The following is a 20000-nucleotide window of genomic DNA, read 5'->3' on the forward strand; positions in this document are numbered from 1 at the left end:
CCCTCAGATTTTACCTCTCCCTGGCCACTATGACAGCAACTAAGCACAACCAGTCTTGCCTGAAGGCGAACTGCTTGAACGTCGCTCAACGATAACATGTAATCTTCCTCTTCAGGGATGTTGGATGAGCGTTCGGGATTTGGCGCCAAAGCAATTTCTCCAAATTCGGGATCTCCATGTGCAGCAATGTGAATTAAAGCAACTGACCTCATTCTTTGCAGCACCTCAGCTTTGGTTGCATTTTTTCCTGTAAGAGGCACAGTCTGCAGAAGTTCTCCAATCATATCCACCTCTTTTTTTGCACATGGCAGCTGTGCATACATGGGTTCACCAGTGCCATAAGTGACTTCCTTCAAGCACGGATCGCCCACAAGCAGCGCTTCATTCTTACTTTGGAAGTCATCAGGTGCAATAGTGATCAATTTTAAAGCAGTCAGCGAGGGAATTGCACGGATCCTGACAGAGTCACTCATTGCAGAAAAAGGAGCCAGGCAAAAGTGTCCATCAGGAACAAACACTAAGTCATCACCCTGGATCAAGTCCGCTATAGGACTGACTAAGACATCATACAAGGGCTGCAAAGAGTGCACAGAGAAGCTCAAAGACTGAAAGGTTTCTTCAACAACTTCCCTACTGCTCGAGAAGTTGCTGCCTTGTCTTTCAAGTGAACGATTCTCGCATTGCAAAACGGCCCCTGCATTGATCTGTTCTAAAGTACTTTTCATCAGAGACTCGGCACTTCCATTTTCGATTTTCTTTTGTCTAAAATTTATCCCGATATCCTCTGTTAGCAACCAGAAGCTGATCGTGTTCCCTTCAAGTGCTGTGAAAACAGTCTGTGAAGGTAGATCTTTCATAACCAAAGAGATAGTTACGTTCATTGTAGGTTTCCCATCAACGCTGTATTGCATCTTTAAAATGTCTGCTAAAGCTTGTGCTCGTCCTTGCTCAGCAGCATACAGAGCTTCATCAACCTCTCCATTCTTCAAGAGTGCTGTCCACAGAGCGGTGTACGCAAACCCCTTTGTGTCACGAAAGCTTATTTTCCATGCATCCTCTGACTGAAGAAGACGCCTAACTTCATCAAAATAAGAAATGCTTAAATGGTAGTAATTAAGAGCTTTGCACAAGGAGCCAAAAAATTCATGAACAAGACCAATTTCACAACATGCGATTGCCAGCCCTATTGGGTCCTCCGTTTCCTGGCAAATACTAAGATCTTGATGGTGGTACTCTATGGCTTGCTTGAAACTACCAAGACTTTTATAAGCATTGCCGAGATAGCTATAGGCTCTTCCTTCTCCGTCCCTGTCCCCTACCTCTTTTGCAATACTAAGATATTGATGGTAGTACTCTATGGCTTGCTTGAACTTACCAAGACTGTGATAAGCGATGCCGAGATTGCCAAAGGCTCTTCCTTCTCCGGCCCTGTCCCCTACCTCTTTTGCAATACTAAGATGTTGATGGTGGTACTCTATGGCTTGCTTGAAATTACGAAGACTTTTATAAGCGTTGCCGAGATTGCCATAGGCTCTTCCTTCTCCGGCCCTGTCCCCTACCTCTTCTGCAATACTAAGATCTTGATAATGGTACACTATGGCTTGCTTGAAATTACCAAGACTGTTATAAGCGATGCCGAGATTGCCATAGCCTGCTCCTTCTCCGGCCCTGTCCCCTACCTCTTTTGCAATACTAAGATGTTGATGGTGGTACTCTATGGCTTGCTTGAAATTACCAAGACTTTCATAAGCCTTGCCGAGATTGCCATAGGCTCTTCCTTCTCCGGCCCTGTCCCCTACCTCTTTTGCAATACTAAGACGTTGATGGTGGTACTCTATGGCTTGCTTGAAATTACCAAGACTATCATAAGCGTTGCCGAGATTGCCATAGGCTACTCCTTCTCCGGCCCTGTCCCCTACCTCTTTTGCAATACTAAGACGTTGATGGTGGTACTCTATGGCTTGCTTGAAATTACCAAGACTTCGATAAGCGATGCCGAGATTGCCATAGGCTGCTCCTTCTCCGGCCCTGTCCCATACCTCTTTTGCAATACTAAGACATTGATGGTGGTACTCTATGGCTTGCTTGAAATTACCAAGACTTACATAAGCATTGCCGAGATTGCCGTAGGTTCTTCCTTCTCCGGCCCTGTCCCCTACCTCTTTTGCAATACTAAGATCTTGATGGTGGTACTCTATGGCTTGCTTGAAATTACCAAGACTTCGATAAGCGATGCCGAGATTGCCATAGGCTCTTCCTTCTCCGGCTCTGTCCCCTACCTCTTTTGCAATACTAAGATCTTGATGATGGTACTCTATGGCTTGCTTGAAATTACCAAGACTTTGATAAGCGTTGCCGAGATTGCAATAAGATATTCCTTCTCTGGCCCTGTCCCCTACCTCTTTTGCAATCCTAAGATGTTGATGGTGGTACTCTATGGCTTGCTTGAAATTACCAAGACTTCGATAAGCGATGCCGAGATTGCCATAGGCTCTTCCTTCTCCGGCCTTGTCCCCTACCTCTTTTGCAATACTAAGATCTTGATGGTGGTACTCTATGGCTTGCTTGAAATTACCAAGACTGTGATAAGCGTTGCCGAGATTGCCATAGGCTACTCCTTCTCCAGCCCTGTTCCCTACCTCTTTTGCAATACTAAGACATTGATGGTGGTACTCTATGGCTAGCTTGAAATTACCGAGACTTTCATAAGCGATGCCGAGATTGCCATAGGCTCTTCCTTCTCCGGCCTTGTCCCCTACCTCTTTTGCAATACTAAGACGTTGATGGTGGTACTCTATGGCTTGCTTGAAATTACCAAGACTTTGATAAGCGATTCCGAGATTGCAATAAGATTGTCCTTCTCCCGCCCTGTCCCTTACCTCTTTTGCAATACTAAGACGTTGATGGTGGTACTCTATGGCTTGCTTGAAATTACAAAGACTGTGATAAGCGTTGCCGAGATTGCCATAGGCTACTCCTTCTCCAGCCCTGTCCCCTACCTCTTTTGCAATACTAAGACGTTGATGGTGGTACTCTATGGCTTGCTTGAAATTACCAAGACTTCGATAAGCGATGCCGAGATTGCCATAGGCTCTTCCTTCTCCGGCTCTGTCCCCTACCTCTTTTGCAATACTAAGATCTTGATGGTGGTACTCTATGGCTTGCTTGAAAATACCAAGACTTTCATAAGCGATGCCGAGATTGCCATAGGCTCTTCCTTCTCCGGCCTTGTCCCCTACCTCTTTTGCAATACTAAGACGTTGATGGTGGTACTCTATGGCTTGCTTGAAATTACCAAGACTTTGATAAGCGATGCCGAGATTGCCATAGGCTGCTCCTTCTTCGGCCATGAAACCCACTTCCTTAAAAATGGCTAATGCTACTGTGTAATTTGTTATGGCCTGATTAAAGTCAGCTGTGCCCTGATAGTATCTACCAAGATTGAAATAAGCCAATCCCTCCTCTTGTCTGTCTCCCTCCTTTCTTGCAACGCTAAGCTCTTGCATATGCCACTCCAAAAGGTCCACCTTTTTATCCACCATTGCTGATAATTAAAACCAGGAAGTTTTTCTCAGAAATCTGGGGTGCACCTAGAAGATAAATGAACGAAAAGGCAATAGGTTCAATGCTCTTAGTATAGGCTGCTAAACCAGCACAGCAAGATTAATTGAACAGTGAAGGAATAACTATCTTAAGCCAGTATTTCGAAAGAAAAATGCCTTACTTCATCAGGGTTTCCCACGGAATGATTTCGGCTAATGGAGACAGTTATTACAGAATAAATACTAGGGCATTTAACAGACTAAGAGCGTTTTATACAATAATAATCACGGAACATTAAAAATAGCGATTCTTTTATGTAAATGAGGGAAAAACAGCCTATAGAAAAGCCATGGCATCCCATTTCATCTTTCTTATTGAAAGCTACTTCAAAGTTCCTAAGATATACTTCCCTGGCAGGAAATTTGCTGCCGGTATGTAGCTGACACCAAAAATACAGGAGGGGATGCCATTAAGAGTGTAATATTCAATTTTCTGAAATTGACGTTAAACTCATAATTTTTTATTTCATGTCTAAATCTATCCAATGTCGGAATTGCTTGTTTTTTCGTCACAATTTTTTTTTCCGGATACCTTGGTTACTCCATGTATTTTGATTCAGGGACTTTGAATGAGCTAATTGAACTGCTCACACGTTTCCATTGAGAAAGGCTGCTCGTCGTTTATACTAGAGATGCATAATCCGGCCATTCAAATTATGCCTTTCCCTCTCTTTTTCCGTAAGCCAAAACCATTCCTTGGGAAACCCTGATGAAGAAAGGCATTTTCTTTCGAAAATTTGGCTTACGATAGTTATTCCCTCACTGCTCAATTAATCTTGTTGTGCCAGTTTAGCATCCTGTAGTCAGGGCATTGAAACTATTGTGTTTTCGTATTTCTCGGCGTTGTTTAAAAAAGTAGGTACGCAATGCGTACATGTGGGTAGCCACTTAGACACCGTACTACCAATGGAGTCTTAAGTATGCTGTTCGTTTTCATTTGGGTTCTAACCATTTACTATACTAGCTCTCTACGAACTTCATTGGCTTCCCATTGCCTATTGAATCAGGTTTAAGATTTGGGTACAACGATTTGCCCACAGCATCGTGGTCCGATTTGAAGAGGTAATAAAAATTGGGCCTGCCCACATGAATGGGCATCACACATGGCATTGAAAGGGGAGCGCGGATTAACCCTTAACACCGGCTAAAACCAAACTGGAATGTTTGATTCAGTACAGTTTTAACCAATAGGAATCAAATATCAAGTGGTGGCTTATCAGTACTGCATCATTCGACTGTTTCATACCCTCTCTGCCAATCGTAATTCTTGTGATGACAAGTTGTCTGGCTCAAATCAAACCACAACTGAAGCAGTTTTGTCCGAGCCAATGAAAAGCAACCATGTTCCAGGGTTCTCCTTATTAGGCGGTAACCCTCAGAAGTCGCTTATCCGTTACAGAACGTCCAACATTAACCAAATGCTTTACCGGTTTGAAAAGGTCCCTTACCAGTTGTGTTGAAAACTAGGGAGAACCCTGTGTTCGTGCCAATTTTTTTTACACATTATTTATTCTTTAACTTCTTTATGAACATAAAGCAATCTTGGACTCACCGTCAATATTGAAACTGTTCATGACCTTCAAGCACACAATTTTCATACCGACTGCTAAATCACTGTTTAATTTATGGGAGCAAAAATGACTTGCAATATGGACTTGTTCCTTACCAGCCAAAATGCAGTCAAGGCATGCTATTTTTTGAGAAATCCACATTACTTATAATTTTTACACACGCGCACGGATAATTAAAGGAAAAACAGCAATTACATGAACTTACTTCGCCCGTTGTGGATGAATGTTGGCACTTGCAGGCAGATCTGGATTTGATCCCAACACTTATTAAGCCCTTAATATACGAGCTCTTGCAATGAATTGCACGCCCCTTGGAACCTTTGTAATGAGAAACATCGACTGCTTTTCTTGCCGTGTCTTAGCGCTCAAATAAATCTAATTAGAGATCATATAGCGGCAATTCAATCCATAGCTGTTGCCAAGTCGAAGTCAATTTTTTTTTACATTTTGTAAATAATTATTTGCCTTGGAAGCCTTGCTTTAGCGGGGAACTAGAAAGGAAAAATAAAAGAACAAGGAGAAAAAAAAGCTTTGAATCATTCTCTGGTAAATTCAATTATTGCGATTGCGAATTGAATTACATTATAGACACGTGCCCGTGAGATTTGCGCTCGTGTTGGTGTCGTTTAAATTGGCGTGACGGATTATTTTCCTTTGCTTATTCACTGATGTTGTCCGCCTTAGTTCCAAAAGCATATGAACAGTGATGCATATATATCTCTTTGCATAAAGGTCCATATACCATAAAGTTGTCTCACTGATAACTGCGTCAAGTCTCGTGGACTTGTTCAGTTAACTGATTTCTTATGCGAAAAGCTTGATTGCCCAGAGAGCCTTCCAACTGATTCAGTCACACAACCCGACTTATTCAGTTGATCCGGAGAACAGCAAAAGCTAGTGCGAGTGCGAGGAAAATCGTAGGGATGGTCTTCTGCTATTATCTGGCGCTAGTAATGTCAATAACTGATTCAGTTGTAAATTAATGGTAACCGGCTGATTCAGTTGGATCTTCTAACTCGAGAGCAGAGAAATGAAAAGGTGTCCATTGCCGGCTTGTCCGATTTGCTGAGAGCATTGTTCGATAACCTTATTAACAGAAATTTCTTTTTCACCTTGTCGCTCTCGTTCCTTACTAAAGTGAATCAGTTGACTGATTTCGTACAGTTAGTCACGGTAATTGAGACGCCGATTTATACCCAGAGAGCCTTCCAACTGATTCAGTCACCCGGCCGGACTTATTCAGTTGAGAGCAGCGAAAGTTACTGTGAGGCAAATCGTAGAGATTTTCCTCTGCTGTTATCCATCATTGAGTGATCATGTCAATGACTGATTCAGTCGAAAATGGAAACTGATTCAGTTAGGTCTCCTACCTGAAACTCGAGCTCAGAAAAATTAAAAAGATCTCCAGTTGTCACTTCGTGGTCAGCTATGTTGCATTTAAGCGTTGTTGAATGAGACCTTGCCAACTGAGATTTTCTTTAATTAATACCTTGTCACGATTATTATTGAATCCGTACACAGTTTACAAGCTTCACAGATATGCATTGTAATTGATTTCCTACTGCTCGTACACATTTTTTAACTGATACTGACTGTTAGGGAAAATTAAAAGTTTGTTATATTCCATTCTCAAATGCATTAATTATTCATACAGCTCTTACCCAACCAGAGCAACGTATCCTGGTCAGGTAGATGGGTTTAGAAACCCAATGAAAACGAGTTGAAAACACGGATACAAATTTTCTTAATCTGCATATTGATGAGGCAACAAAAACTCATGGCAATAAAAAACTTTATTAAATCACACATTTTACGAAACAAACTTTAAACCTAAATTATTTACTGCTAACACTGAATGTAACAGTACAGTTAGTAAAGTACCCAGAACAGAAAAGGCCATTCTTTTTCTAAATTTAAATTCTCACTCAATGGTGGCGACATCATGTTATGGTTCAGTTTCAACCTTGCTGTACACTTCCGACCTAAAATGGCACTGACATTAGAAATTTTCTCAGACTAGATGCACACGTTACCTCAGAATAGCGCTGGCCGCACACTTTTCCTCTTCTTCCCTAGTTTTAGGAGGTCTAAATCTGCACTCTGTCATTTGCTTTGCGAAGCAACGTGTTCCCTCAGAACTGACAAACAGCTACAATCTTGGACAAATTAAATGGAACATTGAGACCACCCCACCCCCCAAAATCAGTGATGGGAAAATGGCGCGTTTTGGCCTTCACGCACCTTCATCCTTGATTTGGGGGAGAGGGGGCATTTCTGTTCCATTTTATTCTGTCCAAGATCGTAGGTAACAACGTGACATCAGTTGATGAATATTCAAAAATTGTCACAGCACAGCAATTAGGTGATAGGATCATGCACATTTCACATCTCAAATATAATAGTTGAGCTGAGAAAACTTATTCAAATGATAATTCAACTAATTTTCTTTTGTTGGAGAAGTGATTTCAAAAACTCGTGCTTCGTGTTTCATCGGGGTTTAAAACACTCGAAAACGATAAAAGCACTCGGCCAGCGGCCTCGTGCTTTCATCAGTTTTCTCGTGTTTGAAACCCCAATGAAACACTTACACTCGTTTTTGAAATATTACTAAATAAAATGGCTAAAACCTTTACCAATGCATATATACGATTTAACAATTGATTTAATTAAAATGAGCTAATTATCTTTAGCCCTGAGAACCTTCCAACTGATCAGTCACATGGCCGGACTTATTCAGTTGAAAACAGCAAGAGTGACTGTAAGGCAAATTGTAGGGATTACATTCTGCTATTCACTGAATTCGTACGTAGTCACTAATGTAACGTACGGATTCAGTAACAAACGTTACAAGTTGCACAAAGGTGACAAACCCACAACTGGAGATCTCAGTTTAATTTCTCAGATCACAACGAGTAAACGTAAGAAACCCAGACTGAGTCAGTTACCATTTGCGACTGATTCAGTCACTGACATGACTACTTTGTGACGAACACTGAACAGCAGAATATAAACCATACGATTTGCCTCACAACCCTAACCCTAACCCTAAACTCTAGCCGGTTCCTGCGTGCTTTACAACAGAACAGAGGACAGTCAAGGCTTCTTTATTTGTTAAATACATGTTATTATTATAATTTATATACTACTACTACTACTATTAATATTTTTATTATCCTCCGTACACATGCATTGTAATATAATTAGTTTTCTAGTGGGCTGAAATCTTGACCAATGCGCCGGTATATATGATTTCACATAAGCTACAAGTATATTATCCTTTGGAGCCCTCCAACTGGTTCAGTCACATGGTCAGACTTATTCAGCGGCAGAATTACTGTTCAATAATACCCAAGGAAAAAATCGAAAATTTATCTGCCATTTCTGCGGATGATGGCGTGAGTTTTCGTTTGTTCCGTGCTTTGTATTCTCAGAAAGCACGCTGTTTAAACCAATGAGAGCGGGCGTTATATAGAAACTTTATTATAGTATATAATATTATACTAGTATTATGTATAATTTATATAATATTATTACATGAATATCATAATAATAATAAAAATAATAATAAGTAAAATAAGAAATATATGCACCCTCACAGCCGTACAGCCACCTTGCGCAATTTTTTTGTTTTTCTTGAAAAAATATTTTAATCACATTTTCTGAATGAAACGAACAAGAATGAACGAACAAGAAATCCTTTCCAACCTACAAGACATACACGGTGTGGTGGTCTGCGGGTTTTAGAGAATTATATTGACCACAAGCATGCTAATTCCGTTGTATGAGTCGAAAACACTGTATAAACTATCCAGAAACTAGTGCGTGCGTGTCAAGGTGGTCCAAACCAGCTTCAACCATTTTTGAGGGAATGTCTCATTAGACGGACTAACTCTATAACGCTGTTTCACTGAACCGCAATGTTATGGTACCACATGAAACGCTGCCGATAATCGTTAAACAAGATGCACATCTTACTGTGACGTAATAAATTACCATGGCAACAGAATAACCATCTAAAAACGCCCTATTTTTTGTGTTAAAGCACTTAGTATCTCAAAAACGAACTAAGGTGACCCCCATTTTTTATTGCTGAAAAGCGATTAGCAGGCTAAGATGAAACTCTTTGCAAAGTTAAAAAAAAATCTGGAGCAGATTCAGAACCACGTTAAAATTTCCCAATTGTGAAGGTGGCTATGAATCTGCTGCAAAGAATCTGTTAAAACTGTTTTCTCTTAGCGTGCCAATTACTCTCCAGCAATAAAAAATGGGAGTCACCTAGTTCGTTTTTGAGATATTCGCGTTTAAAGATAAAATATAGCGTGTTTTTCAGTGGCTATTTTGTTTTCATGGTAACTTCGCCACTGTTACCTTTTATAACTTCGGTTATAAATAGTTGAAATTTCGCTAGAACAGCAAGTCAAACACAAGTCAAGTTTTTAAAACTGAGCAAAGGTTAATCCGCGCTCCCCTTTCACTGCCATGTGTGATGCCCATTCATGTGGGCAGGCGCAATTTTTCTTATTACATCTCCATTGGATTCCAAATCGATCACGATGCCGTGGGCAAATCGTCGTACCCAAAAATTATATCATCTCAAAAACACCTTTTAAAAGCAATTAATAAGAAAATAATAACCGTTAGTTTCACGAGCAGTGATACAATCCGGCTGCACTGATCAATGTACTCGCTTTGGGGACAACTGGAAAAGTAAGTGCTCGCAGTCTCGTACAACGATACATGATTACATGGTCTTACATATCTTGCTTACTCGATTTTTGCAATTGGAGCGATTGCTGAATACCCGTCCACAAAGGAGCATTTACGTTTGCGACGCTAGCCGCAGTGCCGAACTGAACGAAAGTGGTTTTCGCGCAGTTTGCGTCGGATAGAGTGAATTCAGTAGAATGGCTGGTGCTGCAGTGCCTTAGTCGACTTACGGTTAAATTGAGCTTAGTAGAGTGGCTAGTGTCGCAGTGCCGCGGTGCTTATCTCATGGATTAAAGAACGAGGTATATCCAACAACACGACTGCGGCGGCACTGTGGCAGCAGTGTTTTTAGGGTCCATTTCTTGTGGCCGGGTTTTGACATTAAGTCTGTAATAGGTAGAATCTGCGGATTTCACAAAGAGATTTTCTGCTCAATATCTTAATTTAAGTGATTTAATTTAAAGCTCACCCGCATGTGCGAGCAAAAGCCCAGCCTCTGTATCCAGAGAAGAATCCAACACTTTATAACTTCTCATGTGTGCCTTGATGTCCTTATCACATTTTGTTATTATCACGCATTGAACGTTTGCTGGATTGTCAGAACTTGGGCCACAAATTCCCCCAACAAACTCAGAATAGAACCGCATGCAGTCATAATGGTCTCTGTGCTTTGTGCTAATCTCTTGCGTGACAGCTCTGACGACACATTCACGGCACAACTCACGAATGTCATGTAGCGTTCGACTGGTTCAATGGTTGTTTGAGGGCTTCGAGGAAAATCCAAGAAGCGTATGCTTACATCAAGGGGGATACCTTTCTTTGTTTGTTTTGTAAATTTCTCCCCCTCATTCTACAGACTAATCCTAACTTTTGTGTATGATGTTTCCTCAACTCAGCCACCATTCACACACAATATTCCCCTCAAACTACCTGCTAATTAGTGAATGTTTTAGTTAGTGGAGAGAAACCCCTTCTTGTAAGGAGGATTCTTCTATCAACACCAATTAAGAAAGCTACAAAGGTTGCTAGGTTAACTGCTGCTTCGCCGATCTCAACACTTGCCGCCATTTTGAAAAGGCTTTTTAGTAGACCCCAGTCTACTGCATCACACCTTTTTGCTCGGACCCGCTCGTTTCACCGCCCGGTCTCTTTCCGCCCTGGTGAGCAGTAACCAATCCAGCTCTTACAGGTTTTGCGCGGTTGTATTCAAACGTTTCATCTATGATCACGCTTTTGTGGTGACGATTTTTTTTGTTAGTTTTACTCTTTAAATGCTGATCCAGGCAAGGAAATGCTTACAACAACTCAAGTAAAAAGGTAAGCGTTAACTTGAAGCGAATAACATTTGATTTGATGCCTTATGGTCTTCAAAATGAGGAGCGACTTACTGACATGCATGTAGAATTCACATTTTCACACCTTCGAGTCAATTTGTGAAGCAAGGAGACTCAACTTGGCTTAAGGTGGCTCCCTAGAGTTTTAAGACCGCATGCACGCTGGGCACTAGTATGGCGCGTGATTTTAAATCCACGCGAAGTCCACGCAAAAAATAAAAACAAAGATGGCTTCCCTTTTCCGTAATATCGCCTGGTTAAAGTTTACAAAATTGCTGGAAGCTCGAAATGCAAGTGTTTTCGTTTGCATGGGATGCTGTATCCCATGCAAACGAAACACTTGCATTTCGAGTTTCCAGCAATTTTGTGTGTTGCTAGTGTATTTCAGTCATGTCCAATATACACAAACGGATACGATTCATCAATTCCGATGGTCCATTGGTACCAATGGTAGAATTGGTATCAATAGAAAAGAATGTCATTCCAATGGTTCTGTTGGTGAATATGCATCTCATTAAGGGGACTTCGATTATTTTCCCAATGCCGATGGTCCATTGGGACCAATAGAAAATGATGTCATTCCAATGGTTCTACTGGTGAAATTATTTTCTCATGTGGTCTGGCTAGGTACAAGGCAATTCCGATGGTCCATTGGTACCAATGGTACGATCGGTACCAATAGAAAATAATGTCATTCCAATGGTTCTATGGGTGAATATGCATCTTATTAAGGGGACTTACTTTATTTTGTCATGTGATCTAGCTGGATACAGGGCAATTCCGATGGTCCATTGGTACCAATGGTACGATTGGTACTAATAGAAAATGATGCCGTTCTAATGGTTCTATTGGTGAAAAGCAAGTTCACTTTTTATGTATATTCCTCGTTCTATGAGCCAACCACACAAAACAAGTTCGCTTTTACAGCAAGTAAAAGCATGCTATAATTTTTATGAATATACCTCGTCCGATAAACCAAGCACACAAAACAAGACCGCTTTTACATCAAGTAAAGGCACACAAGAATTATCATGAATATTCCTCGTTCTATAAGCCAACCACGCAAAACAAGTTCTCTTTTACACCAAGTAATAGCGCGCTATAATTATTATGAATTTACCTCGTTCTATGAGCCAACCACACAAAACAAGTTCGCTTTTACACCAAGTAAAAGCGCGCTATAATTTATTATGAATATACCTTGTCCGATAAGCCAAGCACGCAAAACAAGTTCGCCTTTACACCAAGTAATAGTGCGCTATAACTTTTTATATTGCTCGTTCTATAAGCCAACCACGCAAAACAAGTTCGCTTTTACACCAAGTAATAGCGCGCTAGAATTATTATGAATAGACCTCGTTCTATAAGCCAACCACACAAAACAAGTTCGCTAGATCACATGAGAAAATAATCTGATTCCCCTTAATTAGATGTATATTCACCAGTAGAACCATTGGAATGACATGATTTTCTAGTGGTACCAATGGTCCATTGGAATTGCCCTGTACCCAGCCACACCACGTTACAAAATGATCGAATTCCCCTTAATGAGATGCATATTCACCAGTAGAACGACTGGAATGACATCATTTTCTAGTGGTGCCAATCGTACCATTCGCACAAATGGAGACTCTTCTTATCAGTACTAACACCAACGGAGTCTATTTGCAAGTACTGGACAACCCTCGTGTATTTTCGACAGAAAGTGTGAATTATCGAAAGCGTGAATCCAATTATCGTAAACATCACATTACGTTTCCATACGTGTACTCAGTGTTTGGATCAGTAAGTTTGGCCGCGGTTAACTTGAACGATAAAGAAGGAGGTAATTCACCGTCATCAGTTACCAGTCAGAGTCATTCTCCCTCTCCCTTTAACCACGTAAAGCGAAGTGCAAATGGGCGCTTCACGAAACCCGGAGAAAAAGGAACTCCAAAAAATCTGGAGGACGTGAGACGCGGATATCAAAAATTACATTGCGGAAAGGAAACTGGAGTTTGGAAATTGACGAAAACGAACCACCCTCTAAACGAGAAACAAGGAGTACTCGGGTATGGACGCTTTGGGATTTTATATTCACTACACAGAGGTGCAATTACCAGAACCATCACTTTTTTTGTGCTATATAACAGGCTGCCACCGAAAGAGAAGAAGCTATTCCCCGTGGAACTCGATTCATTGACCTTGATGTGTTTCGGGAAAGTCTCCAAAGCTGCACTCACTGCCAATCAGGTAAATGTAATCTACTAATTCTTCCCTGAACTATCAGGAATGGACTGAGCTGGAATGGACTTTTCTATTTGCTACACAGAATGTATACCTACTTTCTTGTATGCCCTTTTGAATGGACCCATTGTAAACCCAAAAATTGTTTACAAGTTCTACTTGATGATTTAAGTAACTACCGACCTCTAGACAAACCAATGGTTGAAACTACAGCCAAGAAAGTTCAACAACTAAATAAATCACTGCTCTCAGAAGGCCACATTGACAAAATGACGGCTAAATGGCTCTCCCTTACGCCTGATCCTCCGCGAATACCAGTGTTTTACACACTTACAAAAATTCACAAACCGACACTTGCTGGTAGACCTATTATCTCAGGGTGTTCAGGCCCTACAGAAAGGATCTCAGCATTTGTTGACCACCTTATTCAGCCAATAGCACAACAACAAACTTCGTATCTCAAAGATACAACAGACTTTATTAACTTCATCGACAGGATTAAATTGCCTAACAGTGCCATACTTGTTTCAATGGACGTCACAAGCCTATACACGAACATACCACAACGAGAGGGTATTACCACTGTATGTCATGCTTACGAAGAATTTCACCAAGGAAACCCTCGATTGGTACTAATAGAAAATGATGCCGTTCTAATGGTTCTATTGGTGAAAAGCAAGTTCACTTTTTATGTATATTCCTCGTTCTATGAGCCAACCACACAAAACAAGTTCGCTTTTACAGCAAGTAAAAGCATGCTATAATTTTTATGAATATACCTCGTCCGATAAACCAAGCACACAAAACAAGACCGCTTTTACATCAAGTAAAGGCACACAAGAATTATCATGAATATTCCTCGTTCTATAAGCCAACCACGCAAAACAAGTTCTCTTTTACACCAAGTAATAGCGCGCTATAATTATTATGAATTTACCTCGTTCTATGAGCCAACCACACAAAACAAGTTCGCTTTTACACCAAGTAAAAGCGCGCTATAATTTATTATGAATATACCTTGTCCGATAAGCCAAGCACGCAAAACAAGTTCGCCTTTACACCAAGTAATAGTGCGCTATAACTTTTTATATTGCTCGTTCTATAAGCCAACCACGCAAAACAAGTTCGCTTTTACACCAAGTAATAGCGCGCTAGAATTATTATGAATAGACCTCGTTCTATAAGCCAACCACACAAAACAAGTTCGCTAGATCACATGAGAAAATAATCTGATTCCCCTTAATTAGATGTATATTCACCAGTAGAACCATTGGAATGACATGATTTTCTAGTGGTACCAATGGTCCATTGGAATTGCCCTGTACCCAGCCACACCACGTTACAAAATGATCGAATTCCCCTTAATGAGATGCATATTCACCAGTAGAACGACTGGAATGACATCATTTTCTAGTGGTGCCAATCGTACCATTCGCACAAATGGAGACTCTTCTTATCAGTACTAACACCAACGGAGTCTATTTGCAAGTACTGGACAACCCTCGTGTATTTTCGACAGAAAGTGTGAATTATCGAAAGCGTGAATCCAATTATCGTAAACATCACATTACGTTTCCATACGTGTACTCAGTGTTTGGATCAGTAAGTTTGGCCGCGGTTAACTTGAACGATAAAGAAGGAGGTAATTCACCGTCATCAGTTACCAGTCAGAGTCATTCTCCCTCTCCCTTTAACCACGTAAAGCGAAGTGCAAATGGGCGCTTCACGAAACCCGGAGAAAAAGGAACTCCAAAAAATCTGGAGGACGTGAGACGCGGATATCAAAAATTACATTGCGGAAAGGAAACTGGAGTTTGGAAATTGACGAAAACGAACCACCCTCTAAACGAGAAACAAGGAGTACTCGGGTATGGACGCTTTGGGATTTTATATTCACTACACAGAGGTGCAATTACCAGAACCATCACTTTTTTTGTGCTATATAACAGGCTGCCACCGAAAGAGAAGAAGCTATTCCCCGTGGAACTCGATTCATTGACCTTGATGTGTTTCGGGAAAGTCTCCAAAGCTGCACTCACTGCCAATCAGGTAAATGTAATCTACTAATTCTTCCCTGAACTATCAGGAATGGACTGAGCTGGAATGGACTTTTCTATTTGCTACACAGAATGTATACCTACTTTCTTGTATGCCCTTTTGAATGGACCCATTGTAAACCCAAAAATTGTTTACAAGTTCTACTTGATGATTTAAGTAACTACCGACCTCTAGACAAACCAATGGTTGAAACTACAGCCAAGAAAGTTCAACAACTAAATAAATCACTGCTCTCAGAAGGCCACATTGACAAAATGACGGCTAAATGGCTCTCCCTTACGCCTGATCCTCCGCGAATACCAGTGTTTTACACACTTACAAAAATTCACAAACCGACACTTGCTGGTAGACCTATTATCTCAGGGTGTTCAGGCCCTACAGAAAGGATCTCAGCATTTGTTGACCACCTTATTCAGCCAATAGCACAACAACAAACTTCGTATCTCAAAGATACAACAGACTTTATTAACTTCATCGACAGGATTAAATTGCCTAACAGTGCCATACTTGTTTCAATGGACGTCACAAGCCTATACACGAACATACCACAACGAGAGGGTATTACCACTGTATGTCATGCTTACGAAGAATTTCACCAAGGAAACCCTCCAGTCCCTACCAGGTTTTTAAGCGAAATGCTCAGTCTAATCCTACAAGAAAACTCGTTTCAATTTAACGGGAAAGATTATCTTCAAACCCATGGAACAGCCATGGGCACGAAAATGGCCGTAGCCTTTGCTAACATCTTCATGGCCAAAATAGAAAAAGAAATACTCAGACAGAGCAGCATCAAGCCAATAGTTTGAAAAAGATTTATCGATGACGTCATATCAGTAGGGACACGAGCAAAAACAAAATAGAAGAATTCCTTCTAAAGGCAAACAACTTCCATCCTACAATCAAATTCATGGCTGAAATCTCAGAAACAGAAGCTACATTCTTGGACACGAAAGTATACAAAGGTGTCAGATTCAACAAGGATTCTATCCTTGACGTGCGAACACATTTCAAGCCCACAGAGACCTTCCAATACACGAATTTCTATTCGTGCCACCCACCAGGCGTCACAAAAGGTTTTATCAAAGGAGAAGCGTTAAGGCTTCTAAGAACAAATTCCTCTGAAATTACTTTTGAGGAGAACATGAGGAATTTGTCAGCACGCCTCAAGAACAGAGATTACCCAGCTACAACTGTAGAAAAACACCTCTCAGAGGTCAATTTCTCTGACAGAAAGAAATATGCCTGATACACGTCATTCGAAAGCCTCAGTTAGTTCTTTGGCGGCTGAAGTAAATGTTCAAGGAGAGTTTGTAACACTGGCAACGCTTCGCGAGATGTTACAGATGCAGGAAAGAATGTTCAAGAGCTTCTTTGACTCGATCGTAACTAACGTGAACACTCGCCTCGACTCTTTAACTCATTCAGTAGCCGAGTTAAAAGCAAGAATTACTAGTTCGGAAAAGCAAACGGGTGATCTTAAAAACAGCCTTGAGTTTTCGCAAAAGGACATCGATGACTTGAAACCATCATTACTTAAATTACAAGAACTGGACTCCGCCATTGAAGAAATTCAAGACGACTTAGACCATCAAGAAGAACAAATGGAGTATTTAGAAAATCAGAGTAGGCGAAATAATGTCAGCGTGGATGGCATTCCCGAAGAGGATAAAGAAACATGGGAAGAAACTGAAGCTAAAGTAAAGCAAGTTTTGAAAGACGAACTGAATCTCGCCAGTGCTCCTGACATTGAGAGAGCGCATCGCGTGGGTAAAAGTTCTCGTAGGCCAGCTTCGGCCCAGAATTCTGCAAATCGTCCTCGAACCATTGTTTGTCGCCTTCGTGACTGGAAAGAGAGGGAAACGATCCTGAAATGTGCCCGAAGAATTAAACACGACAATATATTTGTGAAAGAAGACCTATCTCCAGCAACCCTTGAGAAAAGAGAAAGTCAACGTGCAAAGATGGAAGCAGCCAAGAGAGCAGGGAAGATCGCTTATTTTGTGTTAGATAAACTGGTTATTAGAGACAGACCTAATGTCGAGAACAGCTAAGTTATTTATTTCTTACTGTTATTTTTCCCCGTTTTTTTTTTTTTTTTAAATTTTGTTTTCCCCCACTCTGAAAATGTCTGTCTTTCCGGAATTTTCATTTCCGTTTAACGACCTTGATGACGCCGACTTCAACCTAGCAATTTATGAAATGCAAAATGGTCCTGTTCGCTATGATGCTGATAGATTGGCTAGTTTAAGTTTCAATCCTTTACTCCACAATATTAGATCAAATCTAGCTCGTTCATTTGACCTTGACCCTGACACAAACCTCAGGGATTTATTTAGCGATGACTGTGAATATTTTATTGAAGATCAATTTAACGACATGCTATCTAGTGAAGATTCGCGTATTTGTGACAGCTTTTCTCTACTGCATCTAAACATTCGTAGCCTACATTGTAATGCTAGCAAATTAACGGATCTTTTATCTAACGTAAATTTAAAATTCTCTTTGATTGGTATTTCCGAAACTTGGCTAAATGATTCGTCGTCGTCAGTCGACATCGACGGTTACAGTTTTGTTCATAAAAGTAGGGAAAATAGATCCGGTGGTGGAGTTGGTTTGTATGTTTCTAGCAATTTGAATTTTAAATTTCGATGCGATCTTGACTTTTCGTTGCCAAACGTGGCAGAATCTTTGTTTATTGAAATTGTTAAGCCCCAGGGAAAGAACATTGTTACTGGTGTGATTTACAGGCCGCCAAACCAAAACGTTGATGAATTTTTAACAATGACTAATGAGCTGTTAAGTAAGATCTCAAACGAAAATAAGGTATGTTATTTAATGGGTGACTTTAACTTAAATCTAATGAACCACCAATGTCATTCCGTTACTGGTGAATTTTTAGATGCACTATATTCAAATATGTTCTTTCCATTGATTACGCGCCCTACAAGAATAACTTGTCACTCGGCAACTTTAATTGACAACATTTTCGTCAACCAATTTTTCGATAGATCCAGGAGTGGACTGTTTTTCACTGACATTTCTGACCATCTGCCTATATTTTCTATTCATTTCGATACCTCAATCTCAGCATCTAATGAAACTGTTTTTGTTCGAGATGTAAATCAAGTCAACACAACTAAGTTTCTATCGCATTTGGAGAGAATCGACTGGTCTCAGTATGCCACTTTTGATGATCCAAATAATGCCTATAACAGCTTTTTCAAACATTACTCTACGGCATATGACTCATGTTTTCCTTTAAAAAAAACTAAGGTGAGCAATTACCTGAGAAAGCCTTGGTTATCGAAAGGACTTCTGAAGTCGATAAGAACGAAAAATAAGTTGTATAGACAGTATCTCAATAATCAATCTTTGCATTATGAAATTCGTTATAAAAATTACAAAAACAAATTGAATCACTCATTAAGAATCGCTAAACGTATATATTACGAAAAGAAAATCGATGCTTCTAAATCAAATGCCAAAGCTACATGGAGGGTTCTAAACGAAATTATTAAGACAAAAAAGAAAGCGTTTAAAATCAATTCCATCTTTAAAGTTGACAACCAAGAAATTACGGATCCAGTAGACATCGCTAATAGATTCTGTAATTATTTTTCTAGTATCGTACCTAATCTAGCCAAAGAAATTCACTCGTCTGTCTCTCACAGCAGTTTTCTCTCTGGTCACTTTTGTCAATCGGTGTTTTTTGATCCAGTGACTCCAAATGAGCTATCGGAAATTTCCAATGCTTTTCGACCAGGTAAGGCAGCTGGCCATGATAGAATTCCCATTTCCATCATAAAACAGTCAATTCATATTATAGCCGATCCTTTAGCTCATATAATCAATTTATCTATCTCTCATGGCATTGTTCCCGACCAAATGAAAATTGCTCGCGTGATACCACTCTTTAAAGCTGGTGATCGATCACTCTTTTCGAACTATAGACCGATCTCGATTCTCCCTAGCTTTTCTAAGTTTCTTGAAAAGGTTGTTTATAACCGTCTTTATAATTATTTAAGTAAACTAGAAATTCTATGTGATAATCAATTTGGCTTCAGGAAAAATCATTCAACTTTGTTAGCATTGATTGACCTACACGAAAAAATCTCTCTTGCTCTTGATCGCAATGAACATGCCGTTGGCGTTTTCCTTGATCTTTCTAAGGCCTCTGATACCGTCGATCATAATATTCTGCTTGACAAACTCGAACACTATGGTGTACGTGGCGTGGCTCTGGACTGGGTTAGAAGCTACCTCTCCAACAGGTTGCAATTCGTTCAATTTAACGGTCAATATTCCTCTCCTCAAACTATCTGCTGTGGCGTCCCCCAGGGATCCATTTTAGGCCCCTTGTTTTTCTTGCTCTATATTAATGATTTAAATAACGTATCGACGCTCGTCGAGCTGATTTTATTCGCTGATGATACTAATTTATTTATGTCCCATAAAGATCCTGTATACCTGGCAGCATCACTCAATTCCGAACTTAATAAATT

At 40.3% G+C, this 20000-nt stretch overlaps 2 protein-coding genes across 8 annotated transcripts in view; one reads left to right on the forward strand and one right to left on the reverse strand.

Moving 5' to 3' along the window:
* The window catches only part of LOC137997969 (tetratricopeptide repeat protein 28-like), a 42287-nt gene that overhangs the window by 3886 nt on the left and 18401 nt on the right, over positions 1–20000 (reverse strand). For all 7 annotated transcript variants that reach the window (XM_068844320.1, XM_068844323.1, XM_068844319.1 and 4 more), the window contains one exon: positions 1–3590. This exon is cut by the window's left edge and continues 272 nt beyond it. In XM_068844320.1, coding sequence (XP_068700421.1) covers positions 1–3542 — 3542 coding nt within the window. In that variant the 5' untranslated portion in view covers positions 3543–3590. The remainder of the gene's footprint in view (positions 3591–20000) is intronic.
* Positions 16737–17549, forward strand: LOC137996233 (uncharacterized). The gene has a single exon (XM_068841647.1). The coding sequence runs from the start codon at positions 16737–16739 to the stop codon at positions 17547–17549; it is 813 nt and encodes a 270-aa protein (XP_068697748.1).

The sequence above is a fragment of the Montipora foliosa genome, chromosome 3 (genome assembly GCF_036669935.1).
Source record: "Montipora foliosa isolate CH-2021 chromosome 3, ASM3666993v2, whole genome shotgun sequence".
NCBI lineage: Eukaryota > Metazoa > Cnidaria > Anthozoa > Scleractinia > Acroporidae > Montipora > Montipora foliosa.

Excerpts from the sequence above, each read along its gene's own strand:
- LOC137996233 (XM_068841647.1), top strand. The coding sequence starts at position 16,737 with ATGCCTGATACACGTCATTCGAAAGCCTCAGTTAGTTCTTTGGCGGCT.